The sequence below is a fragment of the Glandiceps talaboti genome, chromosome 5, assembly GCF_964340395.1.
Source record: "Glandiceps talaboti chromosome 5, keGlaTala1.1, whole genome shotgun sequence".
NCBI lineage: Eukaryota > Metazoa > Hemichordata > Enteropneusta > Spengelidae > Glandiceps > Glandiceps talaboti.
Window position 1 is genome coordinate 16,221,420 of NC_135553.1, and position 19,519 is coordinate 16,240,938.

The 19,519-nt window shown below is 37.8% G+C and overlaps 1 protein-coding gene across 1 annotated transcript; it reads right to left on the reverse strand.

The window, feature by feature from the left end:
• Positions 1–1,688: 1,688 nt before the first annotated feature.
• On the reverse strand, positions 1,689–13,818 carry LOC144435409 (uncharacterized). The gene is made up of 8 exons (XM_078124005.1): positions 13,713–13,818; positions 11,186–11,416; positions 10,420–10,652; positions 9,862–10,045; positions 9,291–9,575; positions 4,238–8,631; positions 3,437–3,580; positions 1,689–2,745 (listed from the first exon to the last, which is right to left on the reverse strand). The coding sequence occupies exons 1-8, from the start codon at positions 13,783–13,785 to the stop codon at positions 2,569–2,571; spliced, it is 5,721 nt and encodes a 1,906-aa protein (XP_077980131.1). The 5' UTR covers positions 13,786–13,818; the 3' UTR covers positions 1,689–2,568.
• Positions 13,819–19,519: the final 5,701 nt, after the last annotated feature.

Consider the following 19,519-nt stretch of genomic DNA (forward strand, 5'->3'; position numbering starts at 1 on the left):
TGTGTTAACTATTAGTTATTGTGGGGTTTCGTCATGTATTCTGTGTGCGTAATTTTCTCATACCAGTAGCAATATGTTTCACAATTTGGTCGATTTAAAATTAGAATATTGATTGTTTTCATATGTATGCATCACCAAATATATCTTATGAAATCACCATGCATTAACGTAACTGCGTATACTCCTTACTGATGAATTCAACCAGGGTATATGGGCTGGTCTATGATTCAACATGCTCCAATGATTCTCCAATAGGTTTCTCATTTGAGTGAATTAGTGCCCTCAGGCTTCCCAGTGGTTGTCTTTCTCCCTTTGTTTAGTCTGCTCGTCAACTCTATAATATTATTGAGCATACCTTGTCATCTTTAAGGTTATGTTATTAATTAATTAATTAATTAATTAATTAATTAATTTAGATAGAAAAAAGGCTAGTGAGTGGGATAATTTAACTCCACGACTCCTCATTGATGCTGCTTAAGTAATAGCACCGCCTTTGGCTCACGTCATAAATTGTTCATTTTTAATTGGTACATTCCCATCAGCGTTGAAGGTCGCCAAAGTGAAACCCATTTTCAAGAAAGATTACTCTGTTGGAAACTATAGACCTATATCTATTTTGCCCCTATTCAGTAAAATCATTGAAAAAGTCATAAATAAACAAATCATCTCTTATCTGGACAAATTTAATATTTTGTATAGACATCAATATGGTTTCAGAGAGAATCACAGTACCAAACTTACCTTGATTAATTTAGTAAATCACATTCTTAAAGAGATTGATAAAGGGAATTTCACTCTAGGGGTATTTATTGATTTCAGTAAAGCGTTCGATACAATCGATCATTCGATCTTATTAGCCAAGCTTGAACATTACGGGTTCCGGGGCACTTGTCATAACTGGTTCAAAAGCTACCTGTCAGGTCGCTCTCAGTTTGTCCAGCTAAACGGTCATATATCGGAAAAACGTTTTATTCACTTTGTCGTTGGAGTACCCCAAGGCTCTGTACTAGGCCCGACTTTGTTTTTAATGTATATAAATGATCTTCCAAACTCGTCCTCTTTCTTTGATTTCCGTTTGTTTTCAGACGATACCAATCTCTTTCATACCTATTCACAGGTTGGGGAAATTAATTTGGATCATGTTTCGGGTCAATTACACGAGGTTCAACGTTGGTGCAATACAAACAAATTGACGATAAATAGTGAAAAATCAAATTTTATCGTATTTAGAGGGCGCAAAAAGAAAGTAAATTTGATTGGTGATATCACATTACAAGGCAAAAGCATCAAGGAGGGAATTACTTTAGACAAACATCTCTCTTGGTCCGACCACATCGAAAAGGTAAACAAGCTAATCAGAATAAAGTGTGGGATTTTGTATAGACTTAGACATATATTACCATTACACATTTTACTACTCTTGTACAACACATTCATACTCCCCCATATCAACTATGGCCTTGAGGTTTGGGGTAACACTTATTCATCACATCTAAATAGTATATTAATGTCACAGAAAATGATTGTTCGAACAGTTTTGTTTAAATCTCCAACGGATCACTCATCTCCTTTGTTTGCTCAGTTGAATATTCTAGATGCATAGATATTTGATAGGTTCCTTTATTTATGGCTTGATCCATCAACTATCACCACACACTTTGTATGATTATTTTGAACCTTCACACCATAACTACAATACAAGACTCTGTTCATATCAAAATATTTATCCATATTATGCCAGAACAAACTCAGGTCAGTTTTCTTTCTCCTTCTCAGGGGCAAAAATCTGGAATAGCACCCCTGTCAACATAAGATGTATCAATACGCTAAACAAATTTAAGCGATCTTATAAACAATTTCTTCTAGAAGAGTAAATTAAACCACTGTACAATTTATTGTTACCGTATGTTCTTCATAAGTACTATGAACTCCGAGGTACTATGTATTTCCTTTTGCTATATCACTTTGCTGTCAAACATTGTATATAACTATGGTAGGGGACAGGCTTGAATAGCTGTAAGCTAAATCCCGATTCCCCTATTTACCCACGAAATAGTATTTTTGTATGTGTATCTGTAATGTTCATTTGTGCTTTTGGGTAAATAAATACTATATATAAAATACTATATATATGTTCACAGTGAATAAACTCATCTGGTAATGTTGCAAGAAAGTGAACAATCAGCTCAAACATGGAGTTATAATACAATATCCAAACAATTAGGATTTTGGTTTGTCTTTGATTATCTAAAGGTGCACACGTTTGTTACAGGACCCATTGAATATCTAGTCGACAGGAATTACCTTTTCACCAAATAGTTTTGAAATCTGAAGTATTCAAAATTAGAAACGTGCGTGTTGTACTTCTTAACTATTAATGTTGTAATGGTGATTGCACACTGCAGTCTAATTCTTGGCAGGCACATCTAATGATTAGTAATACTATGGAAATTTAAAAATTATGACATTTCGTCCACCTGGACGTACATAAATGACCTAGTTAACAAAACATATTGGTTCTTATCAAGTAATGTTTATGCAGATCACAGCGATATCATTTCATATCATCTATTCACTTAAATCAAAACGCGTTATTTCAGAAGTTTCTGTGTCGTCAGTAACTGTTATGTTTGCGCTCAAAGGGGCAGCACGTTGATCGACATTTCGTGATTCGACAAGATAAGTGATGACAACTGATGGACCAGTGCTGTGTGACTGCTGCCATATGAGTTCACTTGAGATAACCTGCAACAAATAATGACAGATGTAGCATTGAGTTTGCAAGACTGGACACACAAAGAGTTGTAACATTCAATGTAAGTTTCTGCAGTGTTTCAATTAACAATATCCATTGAATTACGTGAGCAAAAAACAAGAATTAAACTGAATCGCAGTTTCAATCTGTTCACTTTAAAAAGGACAGCAAAGATTTCCAAACTTTTTTTGGTTCAAATTTTCAAAACCTGTATATATATATATATATATATATATATATATATATATATATATATATATATATATATATATATATATATATATATATATATATATATATATATATATATATATATATATATATATATATATACAGGTTTTGAAAATTTGAACCAAATTATATGCTATAGACCCTACAGAACTGTTTCGTGAGGTGCGTAGTCCTCACTCATCAGGGGTATATATATATATATATATATATATATATATATATATATATATATATATATATATATATATATATATATGGGATTTTTGCACAAAACAACGACGCACTCTTTGCCCCGTGGCTCTAGATCTGTTGAACTAGACGTCGTTCAAGGCAGGTCAGAATATTTTCTGATTTACATGTAGCACTATGGCTGTCCCATGGGACACCGATGGCTGTACATACCTTTTAGTGTCTGCTTACAGTTTTAAATTTAAAGAAGGAATTGCTTACCTTGAGCGAATCATCCAACAACTTCCAGTTCTTGCACAGTTTATTTAGCTTTATGTGCAGACCCTTTCCATTTTTGGATAGAACACATTCGCTGTCACTACCGACTTTCTTGCCATGCAAAGATGATTCCTTTACATTCACAAGCTATAACAGGACAAAAACACCGATGGTAAGTTATTCATTACAGCAAAGATGGCATTAATGCATTTCATAATAGGGAACTTGCAATCCAGACTGAACATTCTCAGACGCAAAGGACTATGGGATTATCTGTGGTTATCTTAATACCTAATCAGGAGCTATCGATAAAATAAACCTTCCACAATGGTCAGGGTGACTATGAATTGATCATTTGTGGTTAAAAACAACGTAACATTATTGTTTGCAATTAGTATTTATTATCACATTTCCCATGATGCAACATTCAACATGGCGGGTTTGCAAGTTCCCTATTGACTGGTGAGACAAATCCCTTTTGACTTCTATATTAATTGCAAAATAAATTCATGCAATTGAACTACAAATTTCTACCAGTTTGATCGAAATAATTTGGCTTTTCCCACTAGAGGCTCACATAGTGAAAGTTTTCTCCATAGATTATCGATATTGAATCACTGTGTAGTTTCATAATCAAACAAGTCACGGGTATGGAATAGCCATTTCAAATTAAAGCTAACGTAGTTTGTAATCCCCAGATGGTGATTAGTCATACAGCTTCTACCAACATTTGCAAAGGGAGATATAAGAGTTTTCCCTCCCCGTACAACATCAAATGTGAAGCAAGCAATTGCAAAGGAATACCTCTGTATCTGCTGCCGTTGCTCTCCATAGTCTGATCCTCAGCTTACTTGACCTTTGACTGACATGCGTAATAAAACCACCCACTCGGAACTTCATACTTGTGACGTTGCACACTACGGTGAAGGTGCTCAGTACATTGCTGAAAGAAATGGTATCGTTACCTTGGCAGATACACAGAACTTTGCCGGTGTCACTGGCATTGTACCATTTCATTGGTTGACTCATATCAGCATCACTCGCCAAGAGCTTCAGCTTCTCACTGACCTCAGATGGTTCCAAACAATGTTTGATAGACAGAAGCACGTGTTTCTGAAACTTAAGACCATGGGGGCCACATCTTATGACAGGAGTTAAAGCTGTTTGGTTTGCATTTAATCTTGGATATTCACGATCAACAGGTGAAACACAGATGAATAATCTCTTGGGGCCATCGGATTCTGACAGGGCTCCAGGTGGAATGAAAAGATTGACCCCAGCTTGCTCAATGGTCAGATGACCACCCTCATTATTGAATTCACCAGCAGCGAATATGTTGGTTGTGAAATTGGTGGACGAGAGCAAAGATGGGTCTGGTAAACCACCAAGAATATCATGAAACTGATCCAAGCATGCAATGATATATGCTTGGTCGTCCCTCCAGTTGTAAACTGCAAAGCAATCATTTGGAGAGTTCACTTCACTACAAAATTTCCCATGATTACGTTTACTTTGATCGTGAACATCTACTAATACATCAATGTTGTTGGCGGCTCCTGTGCACGCTTCTTCCACATGTAATGCATTTTCAAGAAGAACGGGGGCGTCACAGAAGTCCACACTGTTGTGAGGATAATCATCTGTGTCTAGTACACAAACGGTCGGATTCGCCTGTCCTGCATCTTCCTGGCAATGAATTGGCCCAGCTGTCGACTCAGACTGATATCCACTGTCAATTAACACAGAGGGTGAGGTCTTTCGAGGTGACAGACTTGGTCCCTTTTCAGAGCCATCATTAGTAGTGCTTTGATGGAATCGGATTTTCTTCGCTGAATGTGGAGATTCAGGAGTATCTTGTAACTCGTCTTCAAGGAGTCGCTCCCTCTCGTTTTGTGATGATATAACCTTTCCATGTTTAGTATTTTTCTTACAAGACCAGCAAGTTAGGAAAAGTGAAAAAATGACACATGCAAAAAGCACTGTTATAGGTAACATAATGAACACAAACTCTACCCATTCAAGAATCCATTCTAAGGTACCCTCCGGTTCAGCAAATGACGTCACATATGAATGAGATAGAACATCTAAGGCATTGAGGCCTGCAATTAAGACCAATAATATCAATGACATCATCTTGGTACGATTAGCAGTCGTGCTGGTGAAAGGTTGGGCTACTGTATGTATTACAGCGATAATTGCACACACCAAGACTAGCAGCAGCGAACGGAAAAGAATATCAGCGATGCCAAAATGACATAGAACCATTGCAAGACGACTCCCAATTAAGATTACCTCCCAATATCTGCGCTTGTCTGTCTTGAAAGGACCTTGAAGAACTTCGAGGGCTATGAAACTGTAGTCTTTACCTCCGGTTTCTGCCTCCATGAACCGAGGTCTCTTAATATGCTTTCGTTTCTTGTAAACCAGCCTCATCACCAAAATAGGCCATGATATTAGAACAAACGGAAGGGGAAAAATACATGCACACAAAAACTGGGTAACACCGACTACGTTTTTTTCTAACAAATAAGATCCAACTAAAACAACTACACAAAATGGTAGCACTCCAGTGACAGCATACAATAGAACCCCATGACTCCACCACTGATCACAGGAAACACTGCCAAAGTATGTTAGATTCGTATGATTGTTAATCTGGGTGCAATCAAGCCTAATGAAAGCACCTCTGGCAATAACCACATAACCTAGCAGGTAGAGTTGTACAGAAGCACGAGCTAGGTAAGTTGAACAATGAAAGGTTATCACACTAACTTTGAATGACCGTTTACAACATAATTGACTAGCTTTGTCTGTGGCCCTTGATGCAAAATACGGGAAAATCAACAGTATCCATAGATTGATAAAGAATCTACCATTTGTGAACACTGTACTACTTGTTAGAGGCCATATGTCTTCTGTATCTCTGATGCAAGTCACTGTGAAAGGTGGTACGACTTGGAAATTAAACAGCTTGACTACAAAGTTTTCAAGGCCTTCACGATAGGAAGAGGGATCAGAACTTCTGTCAAAAATGACCAAATCTGCTGCCTGATAAAAGAAAAATATTATCTTTACATAATCATCGGACTTCTCCCAGGACAGACCAGTAGTCGGTTGCCTTGACTTTGATTCTTTAGACATGTGTTCTATCTTCACAGAGTCGTCTACTTCATATTGTGTTGGCGAGTTTTTAACAACATTCTCAAGAGGCACACATTTACCTGACGGCTGTTGTCGAAGAGAAAATCTACTTAATCCATGGAAAACTTTCTTCGACAATATCACTTTGAAAAGGAGGAATATCAAGAATAGTGTAGTGAACGAAATTAAAAATGTTATCATGATAGCTTCGGAGTAATCTGGGCAGTTTTCTTGTTCTATACAAAGAGTGGAGCCAAGGACACTGACATGACCTGGTCTGCATTCTGAACAGAGTGTGCCTGAACGGTTGTGTGGACAGGAATCAAAATGTAAACAATGGTCTTGATCTTGGCTAGTACAGCAACGCCCGCTTGGACAGGATGCAAAACCTACTTTGACTGGTGTCCCGTCAACTCTAAAACCCCAATTGTTTGGTCTAGGCACCACATTAGTATGATCACAATTGCCCATAACTGGACAAGGTAAACAATTCACTCCTTGAACATTTTCCGTTCCATGGCTGTAAGCCTTCTCAAAGCTGTATGTTTTCGCTGGGCATGGTTTGCATATGAATGATACGTTATGTGTCCCTAAGTAAAACGTGTCAACTATCGTTAGATTATAACCTATTGAACATGAAACAGACGAGCTAAGGTCAAGTGTAAAGTTGCCCTCTGCTTCATGAAATAATACTGTAATGTCCTGGAAGGCTGTTGTGTCCACTTCGAATGTTGAATTGGAAATAACTACCGGCCCTTGGCTGTCAGAAAAAAGAAGTTCCCCAGTGCGTGTTGAAACTGATGAAAACTTATTCCTGAAAACAGTATCCTTGATCTCAAAATAGTATGTTGAATAATCATTGTACCAGGATCCAGCTAGGAATGGGGCGATGTTGTTGATGATTCGACTAGAGAGGAGTCTAACATATCCACCATTGATAAACGTAGCACCACCTCTGCCTGTTTGATCCGTTGCCAAATTGTCTTCAAAAAGTACATCGGCAAATGTGAGGACAGTTGATTGTGGTAAGTTAGCATACAATCCTCCACCCATTCCCTTTGCTGAGTTGGCAATGAATTGTACACTAATGAACGAGAAGGAGAGGATAATTGAAGAAAAATTTGCAAAGTCTCTGTATACTGGTGCTCCTACTATACTGGTGTTGGAAAGGTCATTTTTTGAAACTATGTCATTTGAAGGGGGATACCCATCGTCAGCATACAAACATTTTCTGTCTTCCATTCCTATTAAAGAGACTTCTGTCGTTCCAATGTAGCCATCACTTCCAATAGATTTTATGTTCACAGCGCCTCCAGATGCACGTTGATTTTCTTTAAAGGTAACATTGTCAGCATGACAAAATAAGTCAATTGTTCCAATGTCTTGTATCACAAGTGCTCCATTAGGTGAATTCAGCTGAAACCGACAGTCTTTTAGAGTTATATCGACACATCCTCCAACCTCGTTTGTGAGGGGCATTCCGATCATGACTGCACCGCTATTGTTAACAAATATACTATCATTGACCAATAGTCGATACTCCACATCATCAATTTTGTCATCCAGATTAAAAATCAATGAATAGCCGTTTTTATTGTTCATAAAAATGCAGCTGAGTACTGATAGAGCAGCATTACATACTGTAATAACACCTTCTGACATTGCAGCCGTGGTATGTGCAATTGTCAAGGACTTTAATGTCACGAGCATCGGTTCCTTTAGTTTAGTCATTCCAGCTCCATTGAATGTTAGAAGTTTGCAGTTGTCTGCACTCCCAACAAGGTATACTTGTGAATTGTACCCTATAATTGAAACTGAAATATTGAATAAGAGTCCGACCATTCCATTGCTGTACTTATCAGTTGTACACGTGATTTCATATGGTTCATCTTCACTACCTCGTCCATCGATAAATAGGCTATCTCCCCATTCCAAAAACGCCATTGCATAGTCTATTGATCGACATGCATTGACTGGAGTTGTTCCGCATCCTTCCCGGTCTTTTCCTTCCTGGGATACGTACCAATTCTTGATAGCCTTCAATAGTGCTGAACAACCTACAGATGAATGGGGTAATAATGGTAACAAATACAACTGCCGACATAGAAGCATTGGCGAAGGGCATTTGTTACAAATGGGGAAAGTAAACATGAACTGGGTTAATAACACTTGGCACATAATGTTGGAACAGCAGTGACTTGTATTACATTTGATGGTTTGATAAAAACAGTGTTATGGCCTATTTAAGTGTACATGAAATAGCAGGGGAGTACTGGGAATTTGTTTGTAAATGACTGTGAACTATTATGTAGAGAGGCCATATACACCAAACGTTATTGTCAAATGATGGAATATAATACTTGTCTCTGCTGTTCCAACATGTTGTGCCAAGTGTTCTTACTCCAATTCAATTGTTTATTTTCCCTGTTTGTAACAGGTCCCATTCGTCAATGCTTCGATGTCGGCAGTTGTAATCAATCGAACACCACAATCCAAGACACTATTCCACTCTCTGTAAAATCAAAGAATACAGTAACTATATATAGAACAACGTCAAACATGTAGGCTGGCTAAAGCCAAATGGCAAGGAAGTTGAGGAGCATTATAACATTTATGGCGTGAAATAGATCTTGAAAGGGTACTTAACTAAGAGATGACAAATCTCATTCACTTCATTTCCTACATTGTTGAATTATTCATTAAATGTATATCTCACCAGCTTCACTTCGACGATGAACTCTATCAAAACAACACATCTGTGTCTCAGGGTTGTACACTTGTATGCTCTCAGTACCACAACATCGACTGCTTAATCCATTGCTTCCTTCCACTCCCGATACTTCGATGACGGTGTGGTTGCAACAAATGTGGGTATCTGCATTGTAACTATACCCTGCACAACAGATTTCATAGGATGAATTGAATGTGATATTACCACAAGATAAAACATGTTCGTCCGTGCGAAATGCATCCGAGCAAGGATCGGCATTTATTTCCTGACCTGAAAAAGTAGAAATGTTCAGATGAATAATTTGATTTGCTTCATTATGTAATAGTGATACTGATCGATATCATAATGTCATACCTCAAAGGTCAAAGTGGATGGTATACGTCTTGTCTGTTGATGTGTGAGGGCGCCCCGTCACAGTGTACCTTACGAATGGGCACAGGTGTTGTTTCAAAACATACGTTCAATTAATTGCTGTTTGGAAAACAATCTGGGATACCGGATGGGGCTACATGGATTTCAAACCTCTCCATGAATGAAGTTTTGATCAAATGTTTACCTTTAAGTGGATACAACACACCGCCACAGCAACGTTGAATCATTGGATTGAAAACCCTATTCCCACAGCAGTCTGTCCCTCCATTTCTGAGTCGATACACTCGGCCATCACAGCAGATATGAGATTTCACGTCGATGGCGTGTCTTCCACAACACTGATTTGACTTTGTCACTTTATGTACCAGCTAAAAAGGGAAATAGCAAAACATATACCGATAAAAGCAACACTGGTTCACCGCTTGCATCCCATCCACATCATTCAAAAAAGCTTGAAAGCATTTACTAATACCAACTATAACAATACTAAATAAAATAATTCCTCCGAAACCATTTTACTTGAATACACGAAAACTAGTACTTAGATGTGAGTTTATTCAAAAACAATGCTTCAAATTGGCTGAGTGGGTGAAATGGGGGAGGGGTGAAAGCGTTAGTTGTAAGGGTGACAGCTAGACTGGTACCAATCACATGAGAGATTTCTTGGAATCACATGTTTGGTATGATAATCAATAATTATTCCTATAAAGCATTCGAAGAGTGTGATTCATAAATGATGTACCTTGTCACAACAAAGACTATCCTCTGTATCATACACAACTCCATCACAGCATTGGAAATCTTTCCCGTCTGTTGTCTCAACGTAGTGAATGGTAACGTTTCCCTTGGTGTCAATACAACAGACCTCAGACGCTGGGTTGTACAAGTAAGATTGTACGCGTCCGGCCCGACGTCCGTGAAGATTTCGGTCAACACAACAGGACTCGTCAATTGGATTGTACGCCCTATCACCACCTTTGACCAATAATGAGAAGTTATAGTTATAAAGTGTGCCCCCCGGATAAAACGTTATGAGCCACACACACACACACACACACACACACACACACACACACATATATATATATATATATATATATATATATATATATATATATATATATACACAAATGTATATATATATATATATATATATATATATATGTATATATACATATATATATATACATATATATATACATACATATATATATATATATATATATATATATATATATATATATATATATATATATATATATATATATATATATATATATATATATATATTGGGACGGTAAATTAAGAATATGATGATGTGCAGGTATTTATTCGCTAAATTGATCCGAATCATAAAGATAGAACTTGAATATTAGACTTTCAATATTAAATTCTTTATAAAGATTCATTCCAAATAAATGATGGATAAATGAATGAGTGGGTGGGTGGGTGGGTGGGTGGGTGGGTGGGTGAGTGAGTGAGTGAGTGAGTGATCGATCTATACTTACAGCATTTGGCATTAGGGATAAGTTGTATGTCATAAATTATACCATCACAACACATTTCTTTTTCTGGGTTATAACAGTTCCCACCATCCAGAGAGTTCGACGGTCTACAAAGTGCACATATAATAATCGACTGAAGTTCGGTATTCATCGTCAGAGGGGATGCAGTGTGGTTGCCACTCAGCGGTATCATCTCAATTGAAGACATCGACATTATTATTGCATGAGCGGGGTCTATACATCACATAAAGAAATTGTTACAAATAAAATATTAAGTATGAATTTATAGACAATATCAAATTGGAATTTATCTGTATAAAACAAAAAATCGTCTGATTCCGATTACCTAGCTACTCTAACCAAGTTTTGCATGCCAACTCTAAATGCCTCTGTGAAACAGGAAAATACATCGAAAATGGCTTGACACCCCGGGAATTAAAACAAGACAAAAGCATACTGTCACCCGCCACACATAGTACATACATACATACATACATACATACATACATACATACATACATATACACACACATACATACATACATACATACATACATACATACATACATACATACATACATACATACATACATATACACACACATACATACATACATACATACATACATACATACATACATACATACATACATACATACATACATACATACATACATTCCATTCATTCATTCATTCATTCATTCATTCATTCATTCATTCATTCATTCACATACACACACACTGCCACACACACAAATCAAATAACTAGCAGTGGTCTAGGCAATTTTTCTTCAGGATCACTTCTAGTATAGTATGCAATATATGCTGAAATATGAAGGGCGCCAACATGTGACAGCAATGCGAGACTTTTTAAGATGTGTGTGTGTGTGCGTGCGCGCGCGCGCGTGTGTGTGTGTTTACAGCTACAATTGCATTATGATATATCATAATGAGTATTACTATGTTGGGAGGTTTTTCCACCTCATGTCGCATTTTCCCAATCAAATACATACGACGTAAGATAATTGAACTGTTCTTTAATATCAATATTAAAAATAGAAACATTTTTTTAAGGTAATGCCTAACCATGTTTTGACTGAAATAAGGTCAAACTTTGTCACTCTGTGTCCCGTAGTTATAAGAGTACATGTATGCAGGTAGACCCGAAAAAAATGAACAACCAACTTGAACTGCGTACTGAGGAGTATTGAAAAAGGGTGTTGATTTAGGGTATCATTTTGAATTTCATTCAGATTTTGCTATACATCTCCACCTAGTAGTGTGTTGGCAAGCGAAACAAGAATTTTCTAAAAACAACTTGAAAAACTTTGAAAGTTTGGTTCAATCAATTCAAGACTCGTCGAATATTTCCGTCGTCGTATTAAAATCACAGCCTCTTTTACGGCACCGTCCAAGAGGCAGTGTCGTGGAAGAAATACCAGCTCTACTTTGCGACAATTAATATTTCAGGTTGTCGGCATTGAAGTTTCACTTCTGTTTCAAAACAAAACAAAACAAAACAAAACAAAACAAAACAAAACAAAACAAAACAAAACAAAACAAAACAATGAGACTGTTTTTATTAGGAATTTGACAGTATACAATTATGGTTTCTTCTTCATCTTTGATTTTGATAATAGAAATTTTGCTTTGATTTGATTTGATTTGATCTGATTTGAGTATTCGCTAAGATGTTGTGACGGTATCTAGTTTGCACAGTGTGTGTTAGTTTTACCCTAGACCGCGTAAACGTCGACATTACAGTTCACAACAGCTGACAAAACGTTTGACGATTTGTGCTGCTATCATGGTTCCGGTAGTATACTGAAACTGAACATGATGAACTAGGTTTGATATCTCACGATGATAAAATTCACTGATATTTGATTTAAAAAAAAAATAACCATAAAGTAAATTGTCTCATTTATTGGGGAGACGTATTACGATGCCAAATATTTATTTTATTTAGTTTCTTTCGTAAAATGCAGATCGACAATTACGTACACGATGATGACAAATATGGCTACAAAAAGAATCAGTTTAATAGGGACCTATTCATCGCATTATCTAAGTGAAATAGCGTATTCAGTCACGTGACTAAACTTTAATGAATATGTAATGAGAGCAAGGGGAATCCCCTTCTAGTTCATGACATAACCAGTATCACGCGAACATATCGTGATCGCGGAAGACAACAACTTACTAGGTTGTGACCGCAATACATTCCAGATATATTTTTGAGCAAACAAAAATTTCTCCATTTCATCATGCTCTACCCCGATCGAAAGTGAAAAAAAATAACGTTCGAAAGATGCAAAATTGAATCATCGTAAACTCACGACATGTAATTCATACGACATTAAAGAAATATACGCAAGCTGTAAAGATTTCAGAGATTGCCGACCGAGAAACAAGAAAGAGGAATTAAACCTGACAAAATGATCAATATTTTTAGTGCCAAATTTCATATGGGTTGAATGCTATATAGACGATGTTACATATACAACATAATCGAAAGATGGAACCTTACCATGGATGCAATAATCCATTAGAAGAATGAACGTCAACGTCAATGTCAAATATCGATGATACGGCTGAATCATTTCGAGTTCTATCCAGACTGGTTTGATACGATATACATGTAAACACGCGCCTCACGAAAAGTGTATTTTAGTATAGCAAACGAAGTCTGGACAGTCAGGTAAACAAGCTGTATGGTAATTTATGTTAAATATCATTCCATTCAACGGTCACTTGGTAGCTGCCACCTAGATAAGGGGAATCCCAAAAAGACTTTTGTTCCATATTCGCAAAGGGGAATGTTAATGTCATATGTACGCTTTGTAATTACACAGTTGGTTTAGGTAGAGAAGTGTGTATCTATGTCGTCTAACATGTACCTATTAAAGTCACTTTACTAACTAAAAAATTCCACTAAAATACATGTAAATTGTGACATACATGGGGTTACGAGGGAGTAACAATGCATGTGAACAATACTTGCCCTGGCCTTTTCAACATGGGATATAAAACGAAAATTGAAATAGCTGTTTGGATAAAATAACCCCTCTCCAAAAGTAAAATGGCCCATCGATCATAATACATCACTGTGACCCAACCTATCCTATTGACATTTTGCCTGACGGTATTGTGCCGCCAGGTCACGGTATAATTCGATATGCAAATGTTGGGGAAATTTGGGGGAAAGTACCGCATTCCTATCTAGTAGTGTAATACTTTCGGTACATTATTCACCTCTATTTTTAAACCCACATAAGAATATGGTATGAGTTCTTGTCGTTAAAACAACATAGCGTTTCTGAAAAGATGTGCATTTTCGTCTTTCCAGCAGACAGTTGCACACACAGTTGCGTTTTACAAGGTGAGCTTCATTTCTACAGTATAAAGGTAATTTTGGTTTCCTATACTAGCATAACAATGAAACCAATAACTTATCTATTCTTCGGTCTCACTTATTCGTAGCTAGGTATGTTTATTGAAACCCTATCTCGACTCTGTCTTTGGGGAAGGTAACGCTGGGACCTGCACACATGGGTATTTCATGAATACTACTACAGTGGATAGAACATGCATAGGCAGACATTTTGAACTCTAAGTCTAGGCAACGAAAGCACCCGTGTCGCGCGATATATCGTATACATACAACGTAAAGATACCTTTATTGGTCTGCGCATTGTTTGTCGATCGCTTTTTTGAGCAATGATGTTTTTATGATCAGTAGGCTTTGGCATATAAAAGGTAATACATTAATAACCATAATTGTTAAGTACATTTTACATGCAATGTGTAAGCGTGAACCGGTAGGGGGTATATTAATGACGTATACGTATATATTGAACGGGGAATTACCGATATTTTTGCGCAAGCGCAATAGATCTACGATGATACAATAGTATAATGTTGATAGTATACGTAAGAGTGAAAGAGAATATGTTGTCAAAGTTCTAAGATATAACCACATTATCTTTACAATACCTGTCACGGACGGTAACTGGGACTATTTTGTCATAATTGTTGTCCTAAATGTCAACTTTGTGTGTTCTTGTATTTTTTTAAAGAATAGATAGTGATCAAACTATATAAGAATCATCCCACAGATTTATGATTTTGTTGACAAACAATGTAACGGTCCGAACCTCGCATTGTACTGTTTAAACACGGACATCAAGTCAGTGTATACAATACTAGCAATGACATATAAACAGGCAATTCAGCTAATTTTCTGTTGTAAACTGTTTCCTCAGTAAGCCTACGTTTCGGTTTCGGTTTAGCTTTAATGTAATAAAATCACAGAAAAGTTGTTTGAGTTGCTAGGATTTAATCATTCTCGGGTTAGTTTATCATTTAGTAAGCTTATATTTATGTACCTTTGTTTGTTATTTGGGAAAAAAATGAAAATTGTGGCTGTTTCTGACACCTGATTTCCTGGACGAAAAGTGATTGAAAGTAGTTTGTTTAATAATTTCACAACTATAACAACTCGTTTGACAATTGGAGAACAATTTCTATATAAAACATAAAGCTATGTTATTTGGTATCTACATTACAGGGCCACCTGCGTGAATACGTATAATTTGATTCACGGCTTGTTTCTAGAGTTCAAATATGTCCTACACAAGCGGAAAACGGGGTGACAAATACAAAAAACCTATACAGAATGGTATCATCAGTAACCAGACGTCAACAAGGTTGAGTGAAGATCTTGGTGAGGATTCTAACGGCATTTTTCAAAATGGTTTGTCTCATGATTCAGAAGGCCACTGTACAGAGGATGCAACATTAGCATTTGCTACCGGAGATCAACAAATCCTTGCAGAGCCAAGGACCCATCATCAGACCAATGAAAGTTCTTCGTCCGTCGGCGAACCTGTTGGCGGAGATGATGAAAATGACCAGATCAAAATTCATGCGATCAAAGTTAATGATGTATACATAAAAAATTGTCAGCGTGAATACAAAAAGTTGAAAATAGAAATGGGCGTAGCGATTCGAGAATATACAGTTTCTGCGCCGTTTTTCGCTGGTAGAGAAATTGGACCCACTGGAGGTTGGTTAAGTATTGGAGATGACGTGTATATGTATATACCAAGCAACGTTCTGAAGCGAAGTGTCGATGTTTTCCTGTTTGCCGTTCCAGTCAGTTTTGAAGCTCATCATCCACAAAATAAGGAATCACTCATGTCTATCAACGTAGAATTTAGTCATGAAAATCAAAAGTTGTCTGTTCCGGCTATGGTAGCAATCAAATCATCGTTCAAAGCAAACCAGAAATTTGATGTACGGAAAAATGACGGCAGCAGTTATCTTGAAAGAGGAAAGAGTCACAGTGAAGTTGCAATTGATATCCACGGAAGCTTCCTCGTCATGTTTCTGGTCGAACCTGGCACATACACTATCGTATCTGTTCCGGACAGCTATGAGAAGCAGTCCGAAGGTGCACGTGACAGCGAAAATGCCCCTCCACCAGTACGGCTGATTTTAACCCGTGCAGTGCGAAAACTTCATGTGGCCAAAAAGACTCTAAACAATCCAAGTGTGATTCGGAAAAAAGTGGTCAGTGTAGTATTGCTGAAAAAATGCGTCAAGTGGACTTGAAACCCAAATACAGAACTGGATTATTTACACAAGAAAAACCCGGTGGAATTCAGCTACGCACTAGAATATGGAAAGACGATGAAGCAACCAAGCAGGTAGGTGATATTCTGTCAAAGAGATATCATTTTTAAAAGTTTGCTAACATAAATGAAAGATATCAAGAAGGACAAATATTAATGTGAACACTCAGACTTTAATATTATAGAAGGTAAAGTGTTTGGTTTTACTTATATTCTATGCTACCAAGAGAATTGTGATCGCAACATCTGTACAAAATAACCTTCACTTAAAGAATGAGCAAAAGTCACAGTAGGGAGATTTGAGAGAAAATGGGGGGCACAGAAAAACCACGAGGTATAAATGGCCTTAATTGAAGTGTACACTTAATTTACCTCATGAGGAAGGTGATAGCCATAACGATTTATTTGTGTCTGCTTAAGTATCTATTAATCTCTCGATCTATTGATCTATATATTTGTCTGTCTGTCTGTCTGTCTGTCTGTCTGTCTGTCTGTCTGTCTGTCTGTCTGTCTGTCTGTCTGTCTGTCTGTCTGTCTGTCTGTCTGTCCGTCCGTCCGTCCGTCCGTCCGTCCGTCCGTCCGTCCGTCCATCCATCCATCCATCCATCCATCCATCCATCCATCTATCTATCTATCTATCTATCTGTCGGTCTCTAACATTTGCCTTTGTCTAACTGTCACTGACTTTGTCAGTCTCTGTGTCTGGCTGTGTTTGTCTGTCTGTCTGTCTGTCTGTCTGTCTGTCTGTCTGTCTGTCTGTCTCTTTGTCTCTACCTGTCTCTTTATCTCTCTGTCCGTCTCTGTCTCTGTCTCTCTGTCGCTCTCGCTGCCTCTATGTCTCTGTCTCTATCTGTCTCTCTCTCTGTGTCTGTCTGTCTTTCTCTGTCTGTCTGTCTGTCTGTCTGTCTCTCTCTCTCTCTCTCTCTCTCTCTCTCCCTCTCTCTCTCTCTCTCTCTCTCTCTCTCTCTCTCTCTCTCTCTCTCTCTCTCTCTCTCTCTCTCTCTCTCTCTCTCTCTCTCTCTCTCTCTCTCTCTCTCTCTCTCTCTCTCTCTCTCTCTCTCTCTCCACCGTTGAATTTATCCCTCTCAGACCCTTCCCAATATCAGCCATTAAGGTGATACTGGCTCTTTCCCTGCAATCAAGCTTAAGATTGAAGGAAAAGACTCTGCTGGCGTGTAGGTCAAAGCTCAGTGTGAGATTCCCCTTATAAAGCCCACTTTGTAAAGGAATGTCTTATGGACTCTGAAATAAATGTAAATAAGTATGGCTTTATTGTATAGTAGTGGTGTATCATACAATTGTACATCGGGGAAGGGGGGGAGGGGTACCGTACAAATTGTCCATACAACTTATTTGTTCGGTGGTGGAGGGGGAGGCTACGAAAATTCTTGGGTTCATTTCGAGGGGGGGGGGCGTAATTTATTTGAGAGCGCTAAGAGTGTGCTGAGAAGCTCTTTTTGAACGACTTCTCTTCAGGCCATACATTCTACTTAAGCAGTAGGATGCCATCATTATTATTTCTCTAGATATCAATACAACATAATGTTAACTATTACAACTCTTTCAATACTTTGCCCGAATCACAGAATGTTTATGAGAGAGAAGCCACTCTGGGCAGTGAACAGATGGATGCTGACCGACGTCTGTATCTGACCAATTCCAATCACATCAACGTTACTTCATCCATCCATGGTAGTGGATGGAAATTCATAGGAAGGACAGATGCTCACGACAGTAAAAGCCAAACAAAGGTAAAGCTACACTTATCTTGATTATTTATGAGACAAAGACACAGCCGTACAGAGACAGACAGACAGACAGACAGACAGACAGACAGACAGACAGACAGACATACAGACAGACAGACAGACTCCACGCGCACACAGAAAACGAACAGGTAGGCAAACAGACAGACACATACATACATACATACATACATACATACATACATACATACATACATACATACATACATACATACATACATACATACATACATACATGCATGCATACATACATACATACATACATACATACATACATACATACATACATACATACATTGAAAGGAGAAACTGTCATATGTGTTAGAGAGTTGTTTCTGTCAGGATATTAGGGAGCCTTCAGTAATTAAAAGGGGGAGGGCAGGGGGAAATCAAGCCCGGCCTGTGGCATAAAATGTTACCCTCCCCTAGCTATAGCCCGTTATGCCAAAAGGTGACCGTCCTTCAATGTCCTTTGTCTAATGTATGACCCTTTACCAGTTCAAATATTTCAGTGAAAAACCTTTTAACACCGCCTCCAGGTGGCGTAGTTGTGAGACCAGCTCCTCTCCACACACCACGACTAACACGTCATTCAGCGTATTTCACTGATATGTTATGCTGATTACTTTACAATGGTGGCAGCGGTGGGATGTGGTAGCAGTAGGATTTGGAACCAGTGTCAGCGATGGGCTTATGCCAAAATCTCAAACTAATGTAATTAAAGAATGTGTCAAGGTAATATGCGATCCTCTCCTAATTTGCATTTTCTCCGTAAAAGTTACCCGCCTACTAACTCCCACTGCCCTCCCCTTATAATCAGTGAAGGCGTCCTTATAAGCTGAGAATGGAAGTGTGTACACAGTATTTTATATTTACATGTAATTTCTTGTCATAATGTTAAGTTGTTTCCAAATTGCCAGATTATTCAATACGAA